This window comes from Sciurus carolinensis, chromosome 14 (assembly GCF_902686445.1).
Source record: "Sciurus carolinensis chromosome 14, mSciCar1.2, whole genome shotgun sequence".
Classification (NCBI taxonomy): Eukaryota; Metazoa; Chordata; class Mammalia; order Rodentia; family Sciuridae; genus Sciurus; species Sciurus carolinensis.
In genome coordinates this window covers 23,238,468-23,259,210 of record NC_062226.1, presented here as the reverse complement: position 1 = coordinate 23,259,210, position 20,743 = coordinate 23,238,468, and the positions used below count along the sequence as shown (strand labels likewise).

Below are 20,743 nucleotides of genomic sequence, written 5' to 3'. Positions count from 1 at the left end.
TACTGAATTTGATATGACCAGGTTACCCTGAATTCTTGGAAACAGTGGCAAAAAGAGAAAGGCAAAGGGTTCTCGAAATATTTTGATCTAATGAAAGGAAGTGGATCATATTTTCAAGGGAAGTGACTATTCACTAGGAGGAATTATCCTAAGGCTTTTATACTATGGCTTTTATACTATGTACATTTGAAAGGCCATAATGGACAGTGACTCTTTGCCAGATATTTTACCAGAAATGTAAGGACATTTCTAGTAACAATCCTTAGTAAAAACTTGACTCTAGGGGTTTAAAAAAAAAACCAGATAAGTAGAACATAATTGCTTCAATAAGTCCATTTCCAGTTGTGCTGTCCCAGATGGAGGGTGAAACACATTAATGGAGGTGGTTTCAAAGAAGTGAATTTAATTTTTCTCTACCCCAGGAAGGTAATGGATGTCAATTAGAGATTTCCTAGTCAGTTCTATTACAAGGGAAAGAAAATTCACATGAATGGATTTTTTGCCTGGCCACCCCAAAACTTCTTTGGTTCTGGTGGCTTTCTTTGCAGAGGATTGTGAGGTGGAACTGGGGGCTGCTCAGATCCCAAACGCAGGGGACAGAGGTAAAAGATTTAGATTAATATCTCTTATCTCTTTAGGATCTCTTTTTCCTTTTTTATGACTCTTGTCTTTTGCCTAGAAGATGGACTTTTTTTTTTTTTTGGTCAAATGGAGTCATTATTGTAATTTTTTTCCTGGAGTTTTTAAAGTGATGTCTAAATTGATCCAGGTAAGAGTACATCAGGAGACATGATTACAGGTACAAACAAAATTTACAAGTACACTCATTTGTACATTGTGACATAAATTTTTTTTAAACACCATAACCAGGTGATAAGTTAATGATGTTTAAAGAGAAATTAAATTCTCAAGAAAATGTCTATGGCTGTCCACATTATAATCAGAGACTTACTGTGCAACCCTGGAATTAGAATATAGGGAGGTAAATCAACTCACTGGCATCGCCAGTTCAGCTAATTTTATTTTCTCATAGTCATCCAGCAGCAAATTCAAATTTTGGGATCCTTGGTGCTATACTTTGGATCCTAAGTGTCTCCAAAGTTTCATGTGGTAAAGGCTTGCTCCTCAGGTGGCACTGTCAGGAGGGCTTGTAACCTTCAGGAGTGGGACATAGTGGAAGGTCTTCATGGTCATTAGGGGTATGTCCTTGAAAGGGACTAGGGACTCTGGCCCATTCCCTTTTCTCTTTCCAGTCATGATGCCAGTGGCTTTTATCTGCCATGCACCCCCTACCATGATGTATCTCAAAAACAATGAGGTCACCTGGTCATGGACTGAAATCTCCAAGACCGTGAACTAAAATAAACCTGGGCTGATTATCTCAGGTATTTGTTATAATAACAGACGGTTGACTAACAGTCATGATTCCTGGAGTGCAGGCATTTTGTTCCATTAATTCAAGAGACCCGCCTATATCCTTTAGACACCAGTTAAGATGTAATTGTTCTTAAGAGTATCCCACCTCCCCTTAGAGGGGGCTTTCCAACTCCATACAGAGCTGAGGCCAAATAGGGCCAAACCTTTTTTCAGGAGCATGGCTAGTATTTGCTCAATAGTCTAGATACAGAGTAAGTTGAGAACTGAGAGTCTTGTATCATAAAATGGGAATAAAATCTATTGAGTGGCAGCAGCCACCAAGCAATAGCATCTGCAGGAGGAGTGAAACCAGAAAACTGCACTGAGCTGGACAGAAACTTGCCCTGAATTAGACTGGAACAAGGACAGACTGGGAGGGAAGGTAGAGCCAGCTGTGCGATGCGGGCAAAAGACAAACATTTACTCCTGCATTCATCTGCTTACTCATTCATCACACACACGAGGTTTTCTCTCCACCCAAGGTTCTTCTAGACGTCAGCCTTTCAAATCAGATCCGAACTACTCCAGGTGCTTGGAATAGTAGGAGAAAATACATGCTGTGAAGATCTGAGTCAAACAGAAAAGGGCAGGGAACAAGAGCTTGGGTCAAACTTACAGAGAAATTGAAATGCCAGTCTTGAACACAAGGGTTCAGTGGTGATTCTCCAGGCAACCGAGGGGGAAGGCATCAAATTTTAAATAAGGGAATGATATACATGACGCTGGACAAGAATTTATTTGGAAAAGATAGCCAAGTTATAGAGGTAAAGCTTGGGGGTATTTGTCTCAGTGAAGGTATTTATGGCTTGAACTAGAAGTAGGGATGCAATTGCTAAAGGAGAGAAGGTAGGAAAAGAAGGGGTAGAACCTTGGGAAGCACTTATGTTTGCATCCAGAGGAGACAAGCCAGATTAGAGCTTGGGGGAGGGGTCAGAGACAGAAACCAAAAGAGGAGGAAGTTTCCAGAATATACAAGCTGGTTAATTAATTGTGCTTTTGGGTAACCAAGAAATATAAGGATTGAGAAATGACTGTTTGAATTAGGTGTATGGGAATAGTTGGTGAGATTAAAGAGTAGATAGATGAGGGAATGAATGGAAAATAAAAATTGGAAATATTAAATATTTGTATTCTACTTTTTCAAGAATTAGAACATGAAATGAAGGAGACCAGTTTAAGAGAACATCAAATATATACATTAGACTTTTTCAAGATCTGAGTCAAACAGAAAAGGGCAGGGAATAGCAGCTTGGGTGACAGAAATCCAACCCAAAGTTCCCATATCTGCAGGACCTATGAGGTAGCTCAGGTTCAGGCATGGATAAATGCAGTGTTCAGTTAGTGTCATTAGCATCTGTTGGCTTGTCTCTGCTGTTTTCCTCTATGGTGGTCTCATTTTCAGATTTCCATATGATGACAAGCTAGGTGTAGTAGTTTCAGCCCCATCTCTTCCCCGAATTCAAATTCAACGATATCAAAAGGGTAGAAAGACTTTGACCTAGCTGCTCCAACAAAGGTCCCGGAGTTAGCTCTGGTTTGGTTTGGATTGGCTTGATTAGAATCAAGGGCCCATTCCTGATGGAAACAGACTTCACTGACTGGTCTAAATCTAAAGATGATGCCCCAAGGAGGCACCTGGGCCAAGATGGGAAAGGACGTGGTTCCTTGGGAGAAAATCAGAGTTCTGCCAATAGATAATGGAGAATGGATACCAGATGGTGAAAACACGTGCGAACTCCAAGTTTGAAAGAAGGTAACTGAAGGACAGCAGCCTGGAGCAGGAAGGAGGGAATGCAATCGAAATGCTTGGATGGAATTAATTTTTGAAAGAAGGACACATTTTATTTCTGAGAGGGAAGGGGAGAAAACAATAAAAGATGATGCACAGGTAACTTGACATGGAGGAGGTGGTACAAATTGAGAGAATGTATATTAAGTAGCTTTAATTTTCAAGTAAAAGCCCAGGGGGAAGGGAACATGTAATGTTATGTTTAAAAAATAAGTTAAATTCATTGCAACAATTATATTGCAGTAAATGCAAAACAAATGGTAACTGAAAATAAAATTCTACAGTTATGTATCAAATGCTTTTATTCATTACACTGCAGATAAAATCTTCCCAAAGTTTAAGAATGAATTTGTTTACACATATTCTTTGCAACGTTTTAACTGAATACTATTTTCAGAGAGTAGATGTATCATAATTTACTTAGTCATGCCACTAAAAAAGGACATTTAGATTGCTTCCATTTTAGAAACTACACACAATGCTATAATTATTATACACTTAGCTGTTTATTTTTCCTTATTTTCTGTAGCGTGAGTTCCCAGGGGTGAGGTCATTGTGTGAAAGGGAATGAACATTTTGTGCCTCCTGAATTTGTTGCAAAATGACATTTCATGAGATATGCACAATTGTTCATGCCCCCAACCATATATGAAGGGCTACTTCAATCAAGTGCCAAGTGTTTTAGACATTTCATTCTATAAACATTTTCAAGATAACAGCTAACAAAACATGTTGGGGGCTTGATGCCAGCGTGGATCTGACACTTTGCTTATGTTAATGTATTTTGTTAATGTATTTAATTTTTACAACAACCCTGTGAGGGAAAACTTATTATGATCCCTGTTTGAACAGAAGGGGAAACTTGGAGACATACAGATGAAGTACATGCTGCAGGTCCCACAGTTAGGCAGTGAGAGAACTGGTTTTTGACCCATGGGAATCTGGATCTAGAATCTGCATATTCGATCATATTCATCTTGCCCTCTGATAGTTTTTTATTAATATTTTCCCATGTGGTGTTAAGAACTTGTACACACTGGTGTGAGAATTTCATCATACTCTTCTCTGAAAGATTCTCGATGGTTCTACCCCAGGGTAGAGGTAACGGTAGAATGAGTCTTATGCATTTGGACACCTTAGATGGTCTAAATAGGGAGATTTGTTATAAATCCTGCATTTTTTAACCCCTTGCCAATTTTTAAATTCAGAAATAAAAAATACTAAGAGTTAAAAATAAATGTGTTGTTTCACCACTCAGGATATCTTTAGCTTTTTTTTTTTTTTTTTTTCTTTCTTTCTTTCTTTTTGCTCTGATGGTTCTATAATCTAATTTGACCTTGCTGGTTTCCATGGAAACATACCTTCTGGATTTGCTTGAACATCTGAAATGTGGGTAGTGCTTTGATGTGACAGTTTTCAGCCAACTCCTGGAAAAGAAAAGAAATGGTATGTCCTCTTTCTGCACTAGCCACAGCACTTGGTGAATTTGCAGGAGGTGTGTCTTAAAGCCCCAGATACACCTGACACTTTTTAAAAAAATTTTTTTTTGGTGCTGGGAGTTGCTACCATTGAACTACATTTCCAGACCTTTTTATTTTTTATTTTGAAACAGGTTCTCAGTAAGTTGCCAAGGGTCTGGCTAAGTTGCTGAGGCTGACCTTGAACTTGTGATCCTCCTGCCTCAGCCTTCTGAGTCCCTGGGATCGCAGGCGGGTGCCACCACATCAGGCAAGCCTGACACTTTATAGACTCTCCTGCCAAGAAATTTCCTAGTATGTACTCTAAGCCTCCAGAAATGTGACAATGGAGAATGAACATTCTAGAATTCCCAGACTGTTTCATCCCATAGCTCTAGAAGAAGGGAGAGAGATGGAGGCCAAAACCAAATGGATGCGGAATGACTCAATGAACCGTATGTCAAGGACCTTGTGAAAGACTGCAGAGGAGGCCTTGGGAGGCAGCACGGGAAGAGCCTACTGGAAAAGTAGGGATGAGTAAAAATGCCTTCGTAAGTCATGCCGAAGACATGGAATGACATATGGGTTCTAGCATTTTAACACACATTTCTTTCTTTTAACACCTACAGCCTCCTCACCGCTCATCTTTGTGAAAGATTAGGAGTCCAAAGACAAGAAAATAGACTGAAATCCCAAAAGTTTTAATCCATTCTGCACTACTTCCAAATGGTAGGGTTTCTTTTTTCTCTTTTTGAGGAGTCAGAAGAAAATTAGCCATCCACAAGATAAACAAAATTAGACATCTCTCTTTAATATAGCTATCCTTTTATTGGCATTAAATCCCTTTCCCCACCCTAACAGAAACACTCATACAAACATATATGTACACACACTCATACGAACACACGTGTACACATGTACATGGTAAATTATAATTTTCATGACCACAGTGATGAAAGCTAATAAAGAAATTCCTATTAAAAAGTGTTTTTTTTTTTTTTTTTTTTTGGTTTCACCTTAAAAGATAAAGAACTATAGTAAAAAAAAAAGAATGTGACAATAACATGTGTTGGCAAGGATGTGGAGAAGTTAGGACTCTTAGGGTGACGGTGGGAATGTAAAATGGTGGAGCTACTTGGGAAATTAGTTTGTCAGTTCCTCAAACGTGAAGTGCTGAGTTACCACATGATTTAACAATTCCACTTCTAGATATATACCCACAGAAATGAAAACTCATGTTCACACAGGAACCCGTGCACTAATTTTTATATCAATATTATCTACAATAGTTGAAAGGTACAAACAACCTAAATGTTCACCAATGGATGAATGGATAAATAAAAGGTGGTATATCCATATTGTGGAATGTTATTATATTATTCAGCAAAAAATGAAGTATCAATATATTTCATAACATGGATGAACCTTGACAACATGCTGTGTGAAAGAAGCCAGTCGAGACCATCCATGATTCCATTTGTATGAAGGAGCAAATCTGTAGCTGGTGTGCAGATTTGCAGTTGCCTCCTGAGGGTGGGGGTGGGGCATGGAGGAAACAGTGGTGATGCATAAAGAGTATCGTGTTTCTTTCTGGACTGTAGCAATGGTTGCACAAGTTTTTGAATATAAAAAGAGAGGAAGAGGTGATGATCCCAGCTGTGCTTTCTGGATGCATGGTGTGTGATTCAACCGATAGGGCAATTAAGTAATGTTACACCTTAATGAGGCTTAAAGGAAATGGAGAAATGGAACTTCTGTTACACGCCAGGCATCTTACTATATATTGTATGCATTTTATCATTTGCTAATTATGAGTGCCATGTTTTGCAGCTGAATAAACTAAAGTTTGTAAAGGTTCAACCTCTATAGCTTCAAACCTTTAAAGGGCTGGACAGTGAGTAACATATATATATATATATATATATATTTTTTTTTTTTCATTCCAAAGTTTATTCAATCTAAGGTAGCTATAGATCACTTGTTATTGTTATTACTATAGTTTGGATGCTGAATGTCCCCAAGGACATTTGGTCCTGGAGTGGAGTTATTGAGAGGTGATGGAACCTTTAAAGGGCGGGGTCTAGTGGGAAAGCTGTAGGTCAATCCCCCTTGAAGGGGATTGTGGGACCCTGTGAACTCTTCCTTTCTCTATTTTGCTTCCTGGCAAGGAGGTGAGCAGCTTTGCTTCACCATTGCTCTCCCACCATGATACGTTGCCTCGCTGTTAGACCAAAGCAACGGAGCCAATCCATCATGAACTGGAACCTCCCAAACTGTGAGCCAAAATAAACCTTATTGCTTTATAGGTCGATTATCTCAGGTATTTTGTTACAGTGATGGAAAGTTAACACAGTTATTTTTCCTTACTGTAAGTTAACAAATATGCTAGGAGCAGTGGCACATGCCTATAACCCCAGAGACTTGGGAGGCTGAGGCAAGCAGGATCTCAAGCTCAAGGTCAACCTGGGAAACTTAGCAAAAATCTTTGTCAAAATAAAAAATAAAAAGGGCTGGGGATGTTGCTTAGTGGCAGAGTGCCCCTGGATTCAGTCACTGGTACCACACACTCACAAGCACACAAAATTAACAAATGGTAGGAGAAATAATTTTTGCAGAGACATTATATATAAGGCAAATTTGGATTGAGAACATGAGGCTGATTATTTTGGGTGGGTTAGGGTAGGGATGGATGGCTCTAGAGATAGGGAAGAATATCTTAGAGTTCCTTGTAATACTTAAGAAAACCCACAGAAAAGTATAAGATAAAGCTAGAGGAAAACAAGATATAGTAAGACGTTTATCATACATGGAGTTTGGTTTTAGAAAATGATTAGTAATTTATCACAAGATGGAGATGGAATTATTTTTCAACATGAACTTAACTCCATTTGATTGGCATTGTCTTCCTGGAGCATCTCTGCTGAAAAGGATTCTGGGGCAGAATCCAGGGAAAGTGGTGGAGAATGTTGGGATTGATTAATGAGGGCTGCCATAGTATGGGGTAGTGGTGGGGGCAGCAAGAGATACACATATTTGCTAATTTAAAATCAAAGACTGAATATTTTCCCTGATAAGTGGATGATGATATATAATGGGGGTGAGGGGATGGGAGAGTGAGAGAAGAATAAATTATGTAGAGGGAAATGAGAGGGAGAGGGGTATGAAAGATGATGGAATGAGACAGACATCATTACCCTATGTTCATGTATGATTACATGAATGGTATGAATCTACATTGTGTACAATCATAGAAATGAAATGATGTACCCCATTTGTGTACAATGAATCAAAATGCAGAATGTAAAAAATAATAAAAAAAGATGTGCCGAGCTATAGTAATCAAGCAGTAAAAAATGTATATTAAAAAAAGTAATAAAAGACGTACGAGAGCATTATGTGGGGATTTACTACAGTTTATGGGGAAAAGAAGTGAAATTCTACTTGATTCCACATTGGTTATGTAATCATGGAGATAGTGCTACTCAATTACATTGCATTTAGGTTTTAAGTATCCACAGGTTATAATTAAGATTCTTACCGGAGAATCGTCCACATCCACATTAGCAAACCTTACGTTTTGGTATCGCAGAGACAATGCCTTAAAAAAAAAAAAAGAATAAAAATTCCCCATTAGCTTTGTGCTAATATTAAAACCCACATCAGAGGTGTCTTTCATCCAAAACAAGAAATAAGCAAAAAGGTTGTTCAAGAAAGCTAAGCCTCATTCTGGTGTTTTACTACTGCCTAGAACATGAAGCATCAGGTCAAATGCCAGGCTGTGCCAAGGTCAAGAATGGATCAAGGGCAGAAGCTGAAAGAACCAACATGATAACTAACATTTCAAGGCTGGAAGAGGACAGACACAAAGCAAAGGAACAGTGAAATGTCTGTGCAGGTCCAGACTTACCCTGTTGGGGTGCTGGGAGGGGTGGGAGCTTTTTCCTGGGAGTAGGTTGAAGGGCATTGCGTTGGAGACACCGTTTTCAGCTAGAGGTGTAGCCCAGTCGAGTGTTTATCTAGCACACATGAGGCCCCGGGTTCCATCCCCAGCCCCACATTTTTTTTTTTTTTTTCTAAAATTCACCTTTAATCATGACAAAATCCTTATCAAAATTCTTTTATTTTAGCTGGGCACACTGGTGCACACCTGTAATCCCAGCAGCTTAGAAGGCTGAGGCAGGAAGATTGTGAGTTCAAAGCCAACCTCAGCAACTTAGCAAGGCCCTAAGCAACTCAGTGAGACCCTGTCTCTAAATAAAATATTAAAAAGGATTGGGGATGTGACTCAGTGGTTGAGCACCTTTGGGTTCAACTCCTGGTACCAAAAAACAAGAACAAAAACAAAAACAAAACAAAACAACAAAATAACCCAAACAAAAACAAAACAAAAGACTTCTATTTTGACTCCCCACAGTAACTCATTGACTTATAATACAAAGTCCTTCTTCACGTGGCCTCAGCTTCCCTTTTGAGGCTCACCTTTTGCCACTTCCATTGTATACACTGTAGGCTAGACCATAGATGACCTGGTCAACTGTGACGACTCCATGCAATTTCTCAACAAATCCATTACCCCTCCTTTTCCAGAAATGCTCCTTTCAGGGTTCTATGCCTGGTGACCCTCTTAGTTAAGGCTCTCCAAACTACTCCCTGTGAACTTAAAGCCAGCTCTCTACTTGTTCTTATCAATAAAGTTTTATTGGAACAGTCTGGCACGTTGGTTTTGTATTGTCATTGGCTTTTTGTGTTATAACAGCAACATTTAGTTGGGACAGAGAATGGAGGGTCTGCAAAGCTGATGATATTTACTATTAGATCTTTACAAGAAAAATGTGCTGACACTTGCTCTAAGATATCAAGGCCCAGATCAAACGAGACTGTGGAGGTTAATTAAGACTTACAGTTTAATATCACTTCTTAAAGCCCCACATTATCTTATGATTCATTTTTTTAAAAACATTCTCAGAATATATCCTTGAGCATTTTTTTTCAGAGAGATTCTGTGGGTAGTAAACTTTTATTTTTTTATATCTGAAATATCTTAACTTCTTCTTTCCTCTCCCTTGAATAAAGGTTTAGCTAGCTAACTTCATTCCACCTTTCCTGCAGAGTCTGAAAAAGAAAAATAAAAGTAAAGATTTCTTGCAGTTAGGGTAAAAATAAATAAATGAGAGTAAAATAAAAAGTCCTTGCAGCTAGAGTCTGGATGTACACTTGGTGTTATCAGTGAGATGCGTGGAGGTGAGACTTGGTTGAAGACGAGCTACTTTCTTCCTACCTTTGCACATTCCTGTTGCACAGTGAGAGGTGGCCCTGGGAGGCAGTTCTGCAGGAGGCAGCAGCAGAGCCCGACTCAGTGTTCTGATGTCCAGACCGTCAATGCCCTGGACATCTAGAGGCAGCTGGGGCAGTCACAGCACTGGTCCTGGTTCTGATGCCCTGGCTCTTGCTCTGTGGATGGCGTTTTTCCTACCCAATGGAAGATCTCACGTTTCCCCTCACTTCCCATTATGACATAGCTTGGACCCCCGCCCCCCATAGGTGGGCCTGTGTTGTTCTGAGACCATTGTTCATGGAGTTTCAGTCCAGAGTCCATCCATCCAGGCATCCAGTGATTTCATAAGCATTTAATTCCTCGTATTAAATCCTTTTCTGTCAATTTGGTTTGTTTCCTGATTTGATTGCTGACTGATAACAGTGATCTAGAGTAAGTGGAACCTTTTGTTCAATCCTCTCATGTACTATGAGTTAAAAAAAAAATTCACACAATACATGAATATGTTCTCTTGCAAGAGTTTGGACCTTACAAGAAAAATTAAACAAAACATGAAATTCTTCCATTCACGATTTTCCTCAATTTTCATTCATTCACAGACAAAAACCTTGTTTGATACTGAATTTGATCAGTTTTAAGTTTGTGGCATCTGAGTAGATTCATACTCCTGCACCTGAGCATGGGCTATTTCTGTGCAAAGTTAGGGAGATTCTCTTATATATTTATATCTATTATATATTATATTATATAAAGGTTTATATATAAACACACATAACTTTATATTTCTGTGTTTCTGCTTTGCGTATATGGAACCATACACTGGCTGTACTATGCTATTCTTATCTAATAACAAGTTGTCTTGGACATAATCCCATCATTACATATGGGCTTACTTCATTCTTTTTAACATCTGAATAATATTTCACAGTGTGGAGTGCAGCAACATTTATTTTAAAAATATGTTTGCATTACTCTGGATTCCAGCAGAAAACAGATGGCACAAATTCATATAACTTGTGGAAGTTTACTTATACAATGACTAACTATGACTACCTGTAAAGGCAAAGATAGGTGTAGGAGGAGCTGTGGCAGCTGAGATGTAGCAGCAACAGAGCTGTTACTACCTCCAGGGCCTAAGGCATAAAGGAGGGAGAATTTACAGAGACTTAGATTTCATTTTATGTTTTGAAAATGCTTCCTATTGACTGTTGGAATTTGATCAGTTTTAAGTTTGTGGCATCTGAGTAGATCAATACTCCTGCACTTGAGGATGGGCTATTTCTGTGCAAAGTAAGGGAAATTCTCTTTTTTAAAGGTTTGAGTGTCAGAATGGAGGGGTCTGTCGGATATTAATATATTCCTTTTGGTGGTCTGTGATTCCAGCCCTCACCTCTTCCTCCTCTGCCAAGCATCTAGACCCATATCAATCCTAATCAGAGGACAAGTGCTGTAGGCCATTTGCCACAACTGGAGCAGCCAGTAACAGATACGTTGGAGTAATATCCAATATGAACAGTGCCTGTGGAAACCCCCATCACCTGACAGAGGCTACCACACCCACTGTAGGAGTAACCACAGAGGGTGTACCCCACATACTCTGCTGTTGGTGCAACAACTGTCTGAATGACTAGAGTGTTCCTATTCTTGAAAGACCTACAGAGACAGTAGGTATCTCCTACTCTGATACAGAATGCACTTTGCCCAAATTCACTAGTCACAGCCAAAGAAACTACAGGGAGATTACACTGAGGTACCAGGCTGGAAATAAAGTTAATATTGTACAATAAGCTTATACGCCAAGACATATTGTCAGGAGAAAGCTGCTTCCTAAGACAGCTATCCCATAAACAGTAGAGATATCCATCCAATGGATGCATAAATTTCAACACAGAAGAACAATAAGACAAGAATATGGCATCTTTTAAAATTCATAACTCTCTAGTAACAGATTCCATAGACATTGAAGTGAATAAAATGCCTGATAGAGAATTCAAAAGAACAATTTTTTTAAAAAGCCCAGTGAAATCCAAGAGAATACAGACAGTTACAAGGAAATAAGAAAGACAATGCAGTATGTGAATATGTGAATGAGACATTCAGGAAAGAGAGATTTTGGAAAAAAAAAATATCAGAAATATTGGATGTGAAAAGCTCAGTATGAAAAATTCACTTGAAAACCTCAAGAACAGACTAGATCAAGCAGAAGAAAGACTACCAGAGCTTGAAGGCAAGTCTTTACAAATATTACATTCAGACAGAAATAAAGAAAAGAATTAAGGAAAAATGAAGAGAACATTTAAGATCTCTAGGCACCATTAAAAGATCAAAAGTCCTCATTACTGGCATACCCAAAGAAGAAGAAATAAATATCAATGGCATAGAAAACCTATTCAATGAAATGCTTCAGAAAATTTCCCAAATCTGGGGAAAGATGTGGACATCCAGGTATAGAAGGTCTTTAGAATCCTAAATAGACATGACCAGAAAAGAACCTCACCATGACATATTATAGTGAAACTGTCAAAAATACAGAACAAAGAAAGAAGTTTAAAATCTGTGAGAGAGAAGCATCAAGTCACAATTAAAGGTAAACCCATTATACTAACAGCAGATGTTTCAATGGAAAAGGTCAGAGAGCATGGAATGATGTATATCAAGTTCTGAAAGAAAATCACTGATAACCAAGATTACTATACCCAGCAAGGCTATATACTTCAGAATCTAAGAAGAAGTAAAGATCTTCCAAGGTAAGCAGACATTAAGAGAATTTATGACCAATAGCCTTACAAAAGGTGCCTAAAGGAATGCACCACCCAGAAGTAGAGGAAAGATAACTACAATCATGAGAGCCCGTGAAAGAATAAATCCCGATAGAAGAGTAGATATGCAAATGAGAAATAGAAAATAATCAAATATTATCATTAAAGTAAGACATTTAACCACACTTTTTACAAAAGTTAAGATAATGAAATCAGCCTAGGTGTCCATCAACAGATGAATGGACAAAGACTGTATATAAGCATCATATATTCTTAATAATACAAGGGAGTATTATTTAGCCATAAAGAAGAATAAAATCCTATTTGCAGCAAAATGGATGGAACTGGAGGACAGCATGTTAGGTGAAATGAGCCAGACACAAAAATTTAGGTATTGCATGTCCTCTCTCATATATGGAAACTAAAAAAGATAAATAAATAAATAAATAAATAAATAAATAAGTTTACCTGAGAGTCCAAGAGGGATTGCTAGGGACTGGGAAGGGTGCTGTGAGGGAAGGTACAGGGGGATATAGAAGAAGAGTGGATGGACATGATAAATTCAAGACATACGCATACACAGAGATATCACAGTAAATTCCATCAATCTGCACAATAAAAATAGAAATAAGTAAAGTGCAGAAATGTTTTTAAAAAGTGTTCCTTCTGTATATTTCAAGACATAGTAGGCATGTTGAGATGTCATGTAGCCAATTTCTCTGATTATAAGTTCATTTTTAATTAAGTGTCAAAGGTTGTGACTGTGATTAGAATGAGTTTAGATGGATTCCAGTAAAAAATGTCAAAAATGTTAGAAACCTCACTGAGAATAGAAAGGAATATTTTCAGTTTCACAGAGGAATCAATTCTTTTTTTTGCTGTGTTGGGGATTGAACCCAGGAGTGTGCTACCACTTAGCTGCATCTCCAGCCCTTTTTATTTTGAGGTAGGGTGTCTCTGAATTTACCCAGGCTGACCTTGAGCTTGCAATCCTCCTGCCTCCATCTCTGGAGTCTCTGGGATTACAGGAGTGGGCACTGTGCCCAGCTGAAGACATTTTTATATTTGAAGGAGACACAAGGAAATGTGAAACTTTTGCAAAACAAGGAGAAATGAAAAGAAAATGTCCTGAGATTCTTTCTGTTTTACCAAAAACAAATAGAATAATGAGTTTTTAAGTGGGGCAATAGAGAAATTAGATGAAACATTGTATTAAGTATTAACATTTTAATTTGGAGACACTATGAAATATGAACTAGTGTATCCATAGGAAAAAAGTCTGAATACAAACATACCATTACAACTAGGTAAATTATTTTACTAGACGATTTTACCAAGCAGAGCAGGGAACAAGAAAGAATGTGAAGACAAGTTTTGCCTACCGTTTGCATCAGCATGAATGAACCTGGAAGAAAGATATTATCCCAAGGGAAATAAGCCAGCGACAGAACAAATCTGACACAATTTCACTTCTATGAAGTATCTAAATAGTCACTTATAAAACCCGATAATTGAATAGTGGTTACCAGGGAATGGTGGGGGAGGAGGAGTAAAAAGGGAGTCGTTCAATTGGTATAAAGTTATGATTTCAGAAGATAAATGAATTCTAGAGGTCTGCTGTATAGTGTAGCATTTATTGTTAGCAATATGATGTGCACCTTAGCAGTTTGTTAAAAGGGTAGATTTCAGGCTAAATGTTCTTACTACCTCTTTCAGGGGAGGGTGAGGAAAAAGTAAAAGAACACGGAAGCTTTTGCAAGTGATAGATAACATTTATTACTCTCATTGTGGTCATGGTGATCACGGGTGTTTGCCTATGTCTAAACTCCACAGTTGTGTATATTAAATATGTGCAGTTTTTCTGTCTATCAATTATACCTCAATAAAGCTACAGAAAAAATGAAATAGAGAACGTCTTTTGAAAGAGACCTATGATTTTTTTTTCTGATAATGGAGTTGAAGAATTGGGGAATGTTTACTCTTTTATATTATAGCTAAAAATAAGTATCAGGTTTATCTGTAATCTATTCCAATATTTTAAAGTTCTGAACTCTGGAATCTTGGCAAAATGTCATTATTATAATGTGATTAATTTTTTCATTTTTATAGTTGGACTTTTTTTGCACATCTTGACATTCCTTGATGAATTATCTGTAGTCAAGCAGTATTAATCTTCTAGTGTCCTCTAATTAGATTCCAATGTATTATCCACTGATTCATCAGGATGCTCCAAAATGCTGTAGGGGCCCCCAAATGACTCATAAGTGCCAAACTTTAAAGAATTTCTGGGAAAACTATTTTGGGGCTTAAATTCCTTCTACAACTATGAACTTAATACTATTGATACTTACACGAAAAACAGGACGCATATCTTTGCAGGGACCACACCATTTTGCTGAAAATTCAATCACCACAAGTCGATGTCCAGCATCTTTCAAAAATGCTTTGAATTCATCCTGAAACCAGAACACAAATGAGATGTGTGCAATCATATAGAGCCTTTCAGAGAATAAAATGGTAGGGCTGGTGGGACTGCAAATTAGTGCAACCACTCTGGAAAACAGTATGAAGATTCCTCAAAAAACTAGGAACAGAACCACCATGTAATCCAGTTATCCCACTTCTTGGTATATAACCAAAGGATTTAAAATCGGCATATTACAATGAGCCACACCAGTGTATATAGTAACACAATTCACAATAGCTAGGCTAAGCTACGGAGCCAAACTAGGTGCCCTTCAACAGATGAAGAAAATATGTCATACATATCCAATGGAATATTACTCAACTATGAAGAAAATGACATTGGGACATTTTCTGGTAAATAGATGGGACTGAGACTGTCATGCTAAGTGAAATAAGCCAGCTCCAAAAAGTCAAAGGTTCAGTGTTTTCTCTGATACATAGAAGCTAAGCCAAAGTGGGGAAATATGAAAGAGAGAGAGAGAGAGAGAGAGAAAGAGAGAGAGAGAGAGAGATATAGAGAGAGAGAAAGTGAGGGAGGGGAACTTCATCAAAATAGAGGAAAGACCCATAGAATAGATGCAGGGGATTGAGGAGGAAGAAAAAGGGATGGGAAGAGGGAAGGGCGATGGAATGATCTGACTGAACTTCCACTTGTGCATGGATGTGGCAGGGTGGGTCCAGCATCAGGTGTGTCCACAGGACACTAATTAAAAAAAATAAGTAAACTGTAAATGGATTGAAGAAGAATCACTGGAATGGAGGGAGGGGGTGGGGGAGTGGGATATGCCGGGGACAGAACTGGAGAGGGTTGGGTTTCATGTCCTTGTGATTATATCAAGGTGGATCCTGGTGTTGTGTCAAAACTAAAAAGAATTAAAAAAAAAAAAAAAAAAAAGGAAAGAAAACCTCAGCCAAGTGCCCAACCCTATTGTTCTTAAGCCAATCCAACCTTTTATAAATGTGTCTGAGGTCTGACAGATTTCTCCATGTAAGTACACATAAATGATGAAAATTCCACAAAACATTTAGACGCTTATTCAGGAAATGAGTTGGTAATGGAAGCTGTCAGTGGTGTTACCTCTGGAAAGAAAAGGAGGTTGGCCAGAAAGAAATAAGAGTGGCTAGGTGGAGGTGAACTGTCATTCAAAGTGGAAATTCACATTTGATTTTTTTTTTAAACAAGGTCCTAAAGAGTTACTAATAGTGAAATTAAAAGAAGAACAAATGTAACACCTTTAGTCATTTCTTGTTTTGTTTTTGGGGGGTGATCATGACTCATCTCCCCAAGTCCCTGATTCACCTAGCACCTTCCTGGGTCTTTAACTGGTACATGGTGCCTATTCTTGGAATGGCTACTGGGGAGTGAATGATTAGCAGCCATAGAGTACTCTCTTCAAGATTCATTTTTCCTTCTCTCATTGGAGTTGCAACAATAGTAGCTCATTTATTTTGTGCTTGATGTTTTGTACTATAATCTCCAAAAACACTCTCTGGAATGTGCACTATTATTATTTCCATTTCACAGGTGAAAAAGTTGAAGTTCATTAACTTTCCCATGGTCAGCCAGCTGGTGAATGATATACTTGGGGTTGTTAACTTAGGTGGTCTGTCCCCAGAGCCCATTCCCTCTACCAAAGACACAAAACCATCTCCTGAGTTCTTCATAGTAACGGGACTCACTCTCCCTCCTCTGGTCTTAAATGCATCCTGTGCTCATCTCCACTCCAATCATTAAGGTGGAGGATGGGATCACAGTTGGATTAAGTCAAGCACGGCCTGTCCCCATTAGGGACAGGGTAAATACTCTACATATGGCAAGTCCGCTTTATAGTAGTGGGGTCTTGACAATTCTGTTCCCACTTGGTTTAGTTTCAAGTGGGTAAAACTGTCAATTCAACGAGGATGTGTTTTCCTTCTGTATCGATATTCCTCTAACATGGGGTAACCAACTTCTCAGAGAGAAGGACACAACTGTGATCCCAAAAACAGGCAAGAAAATTTCCTGCCTTCATGGAGCTACATTTGAGAAGCAGAAGCTGATGGCAGGATTGATAGTTAAAATATGTATTATGTAAGTGATAATTGCCCAGAAGAAGAGAAATGAAGGAGAAGAAAAAACGGGGTGATTACAAGTGTTCAACTCAAAGGCATGCAGCACATTGAGGTCCACCTCGAAGAGAAAGGGCAGCTGAATAAAGATGGGAGGAAGACAGTGGGCCCTCAGGAGGGGCCTTTGGGGAGGAGAGGAGAGGAGAGGAGAGGGCCCCATGCCCCACCCCACATCCTTTTCTAATAAGACTGGGCATTATCAGGTTCGGATTCTAATGCCCACATTAGTAGGATTGATGATAATGCTCATATCATCCCTCAAATGATGTAGGTCCCAACCTTTCTTTTAGAAGCAATTTTCTTCTTTATAATAATCTCTGCCTTATACATGAATTTAATTTCATAGGGACAGGAACATTGGGAACCCATTAATAAATGGGCTAAGGAACTGAACAGACAATTCACAGAAGAAATGCAGCAGATCAACAAATACACGAAAAAATGTTCAACATCTCTAGCAATTAGAGAAATGCAAATCAAAACTACTCCAAGATTTCATCTCACTCCAGTCAGAATGGCAATTATCAAAAATATAAGCAGCAATAAATGTTGGCGAGGATGTGGGGGAAAAAGGAACACTCATACATTGCTGGTGGGACTGCAAATTGGTGCAACCATTATGGAAAAGCAGTATGGAGATTCCTCAGAAAACTTGGAATGGAACCACCATTTGACCTAGCTAACCCATTCCTCAGTTTATACCCAAAGGACTAAAATCAGCATAGTACAGTGACACAGCGGCATCAATGTTTACAGCAGCTCCATTTACGACAGCCAAACTACGGAATCGACCAAGAAGCCCTTCAACAGATAAATGGATAAAGAAACTGTGGTATATATGTGTGATGGTATATTATTCAGCCTTAAAGAAGAATGAAATTATGGCATTATGGAACTAGAGAATATCTTGCAAAATAAGCCCATCCCCCAAAAGCCAAAGGCTGAATGTTTTCCTTGATATGTAGATGCTAATTCACAGTAAGGGTGGTGGGGAGCTAGGGAAAAATAGAGGTACTCTGGATTAGGCAGAGGGGAGTGAAGGGAAGGGAGGGAGTACAGGGGTAGGGAGCATAGTAGAATGAACCAGAAGTTATTATCCTATGTACATATACAATTACACAACTGGTGTGATTCTACAACATGTACAACCAGAAGAATAAGAAGTTGTACTCCATTTATGTATGATGTGTCAAAATGCATTCTACTGTCCATGTGTAATTAGTTACAACCAAACCCTCCCACACACACACACACTCCTCCAGAATGTTCCAAACAGCAACAACAAAATCCACCTAGGAATTATTGATACTACTGGTGATCACTGTTTTCCACCCCGTTCCAGAGGTGTGTCTGAGGTTTCTGCTCTCTTTCTGCAAGAAAAGACGTGGATTTTCTTACTTCCATAGAATTTTCCAGGTACTACTAAAGCAGAATCCATGCAACAGGATATGTTGGGAGCTGGTCAGGGTCCAGCTAGAATCAGAGCAAGAAACCGGAATTGGGGAGGAAAAAAACCCCTTTTGATCAATTCATCCCTTGGTTGCCTCTCTAGACTGGGCCATTTCTCAAGGAACAACCCAAAAAGCAAGAATCGAAAACTCCCCTGGTTCCACAGCAGAGAAGGAATGCTGGACGAAGGGCATAACTCTTGTTTATCAAGTTGGTTCTTAAGGCAGTCACTTCTGAACTATTTAATGAAGCCAAGTAAGTACTTGCCATGTCTTTAATATGCTGCACCATGATTTACATCAGAGAATTGCTGATGAAGCTCTCCTGTTGGCTCAGGTGGATCACTATGGCTATACTATTTGTATGATCCTAGCCGGAATATAAGGGCAGCTTCTCTGTGACATCATTGGACGTGTAGTCTCAGAACCTGGAACTTTGGCAGACTGTGGATCTAGTTCCACTTTTATGCCACTGCTAGTTAACCTGTGGTCATCCAAGAATCAACAAACTGAGGCCTTGTTGCAGAATCAATAACGTGTCTGATTTGTTTTGATCTTTTACCATCCACTTCCATACATCCCTTTCCCTTGTCCAACTTCCACCCCTGAATCACCAAATAAGAAGTAACTGGGGTACTATTAAACACATAATAAATATTTTCATTTAGAATTTCAAAGGAACTATTTTTACTATTAAGAAAAATACTAAAGTCTTAATCCTAAAATAGGTTTCCTGAAAAAAATTTATCTTATGAATCATAGATTCCCTGACTTTCTTATTTTGCTCTATTTAGAAGATAAACTTTGCTTTTAGCACTAAATCAGAGATTGGCAAAACTTTGCAAAGGACCAGATAAGATCCATTAGGCTTCATGAGCCACATATAGTTTATTTATTTATTTTTTGGGTGTGCTTAGTTTTTATAACCTTTTAAAAATCCAAAGCTATCAGGTCACACAAAAATAGTAGCAGTTTGCTAAGCCCTGAAGTTGATGACTTGCCATTTTTCAGAATTCAGCGTCAGAAATAAACCAAACATGGCCACAGCCTATGTTCTTCAAATCTTCAGAGCAATGAGAACAACAAAAATATGAGAAACTGCAGATTTTACAATAGAAACAAAACTCAGCAAGTCCTTCTTTCTGTTTTATCCATACCTCCAGCTCTGGGCTCTAAGTGGATGAAGTGGCTGGCCTTGGAGGGGACTCATGCTCTTTCCAGTTGTCCCCCTGCCTCCACCATCTTCTTTTGCTTCAAGGACACAAAGAATTCTCAAATGGCAAGATGACATTTTTCTTGTGGGTGTTCAGTTATTTTCCTTCTACTATAAAAAAATTTTGAGAAGGAAAGGGGAAATACTGGGAAATGATGCCTGCCGAATTGTATTGTTATATTGTGTGCATGTACAAATATGTAACAACAAATCCCACCATTGTGTACAGTTATAATGGACCAATAAAAAATGTGGAAAAAATACTAGTAGAGTTCAATTTCATTTTGCTACATATATATTTCCAGTTTTCCCAGCACCGTTTGTTGAAGAGGCTATTTTTTCTCCAATGAATGTTTATGACAGCTTTGTCTAGTATGAGATAACTATTTTGTACTATTGGTTTTCATGTCTGTTTTGGTGCCAATACCATGCTATTTTTGTTACTATAACTCTGTAGTATAATTTAAGGTCAGGTATTGTGATGTTTTTTCTTCAGTTTTCTTGCTGAGGATTGCTTTGACTATTCTGGGTCTTTTGTTTTTCCAAATGAATTTCATGACTGTTTTTTCTATTTCTATGAATGTTATTGGAATTTTAATAGGCATCGTATTAAATCTGTGGAGTGCTTTTGGTAGTATGGCCATTTTGACACTATTAATTCTGCCTATCCATGAGCATGGGAGATTTCCCATCTTCTAAGGTCTTCTTTAATTTCTTTCTTTAGTGTTCTGTAGTTCTCATTATAGAGGTCTTTCACCTTTTTGTTAGATTGATTCCCAATTATTTTATTTTTTTGAGGCTGTTGTGAATG

General features: G+C 38.4%; 1 protein-coding gene across 1 annotated transcript; it reads right to left on the bottom strand.

The window, feature by feature from the left end:
• Positions 1–4,524: 4,524 nt before the first annotated feature.
• Txndc8 (thioredoxin domain containing 8) lies at positions 4,525–19,011 on the bottom strand. Its single transcript, XM_047523986.1, has 4 exons — positions 18,988–19,011; positions 15,048–15,152; positions 8,201–8,260; positions 4,525–4,632 (listed from the first exon to the last, which is right to left on the bottom strand). Exons 1-4 carry the CDS (start codon positions 19,009–19,011, stop codon positions 4,525–4,527), a joined length of 297 nt encoding a protein of 98 aa, XP_047379942.1.
• Positions 19,012–20,743: the final 1,732 nt, after the last annotated feature.

Coding starts and splice junctions, on each gene's coding strand:
- Txndc8 (XM_047523986.1), bottom strand. CDS start 19,011: ATGGTGCAGCATATTAAAGACATG. Junction 8,261..15,047: donor ATATGCGTCCTGTTTTTCGT/GTAAGTATCAAT, acceptor TTTTTTTTTAAG/GCATTGTCTCTGCGATACCA. Junction 4,633..8,200: donor TGGATGTGGACGATTCTCCG/GTAAGAATCTTA, acceptor TTTCTTTTCCAG/GAGTTGGCTGAAAACTGTCA.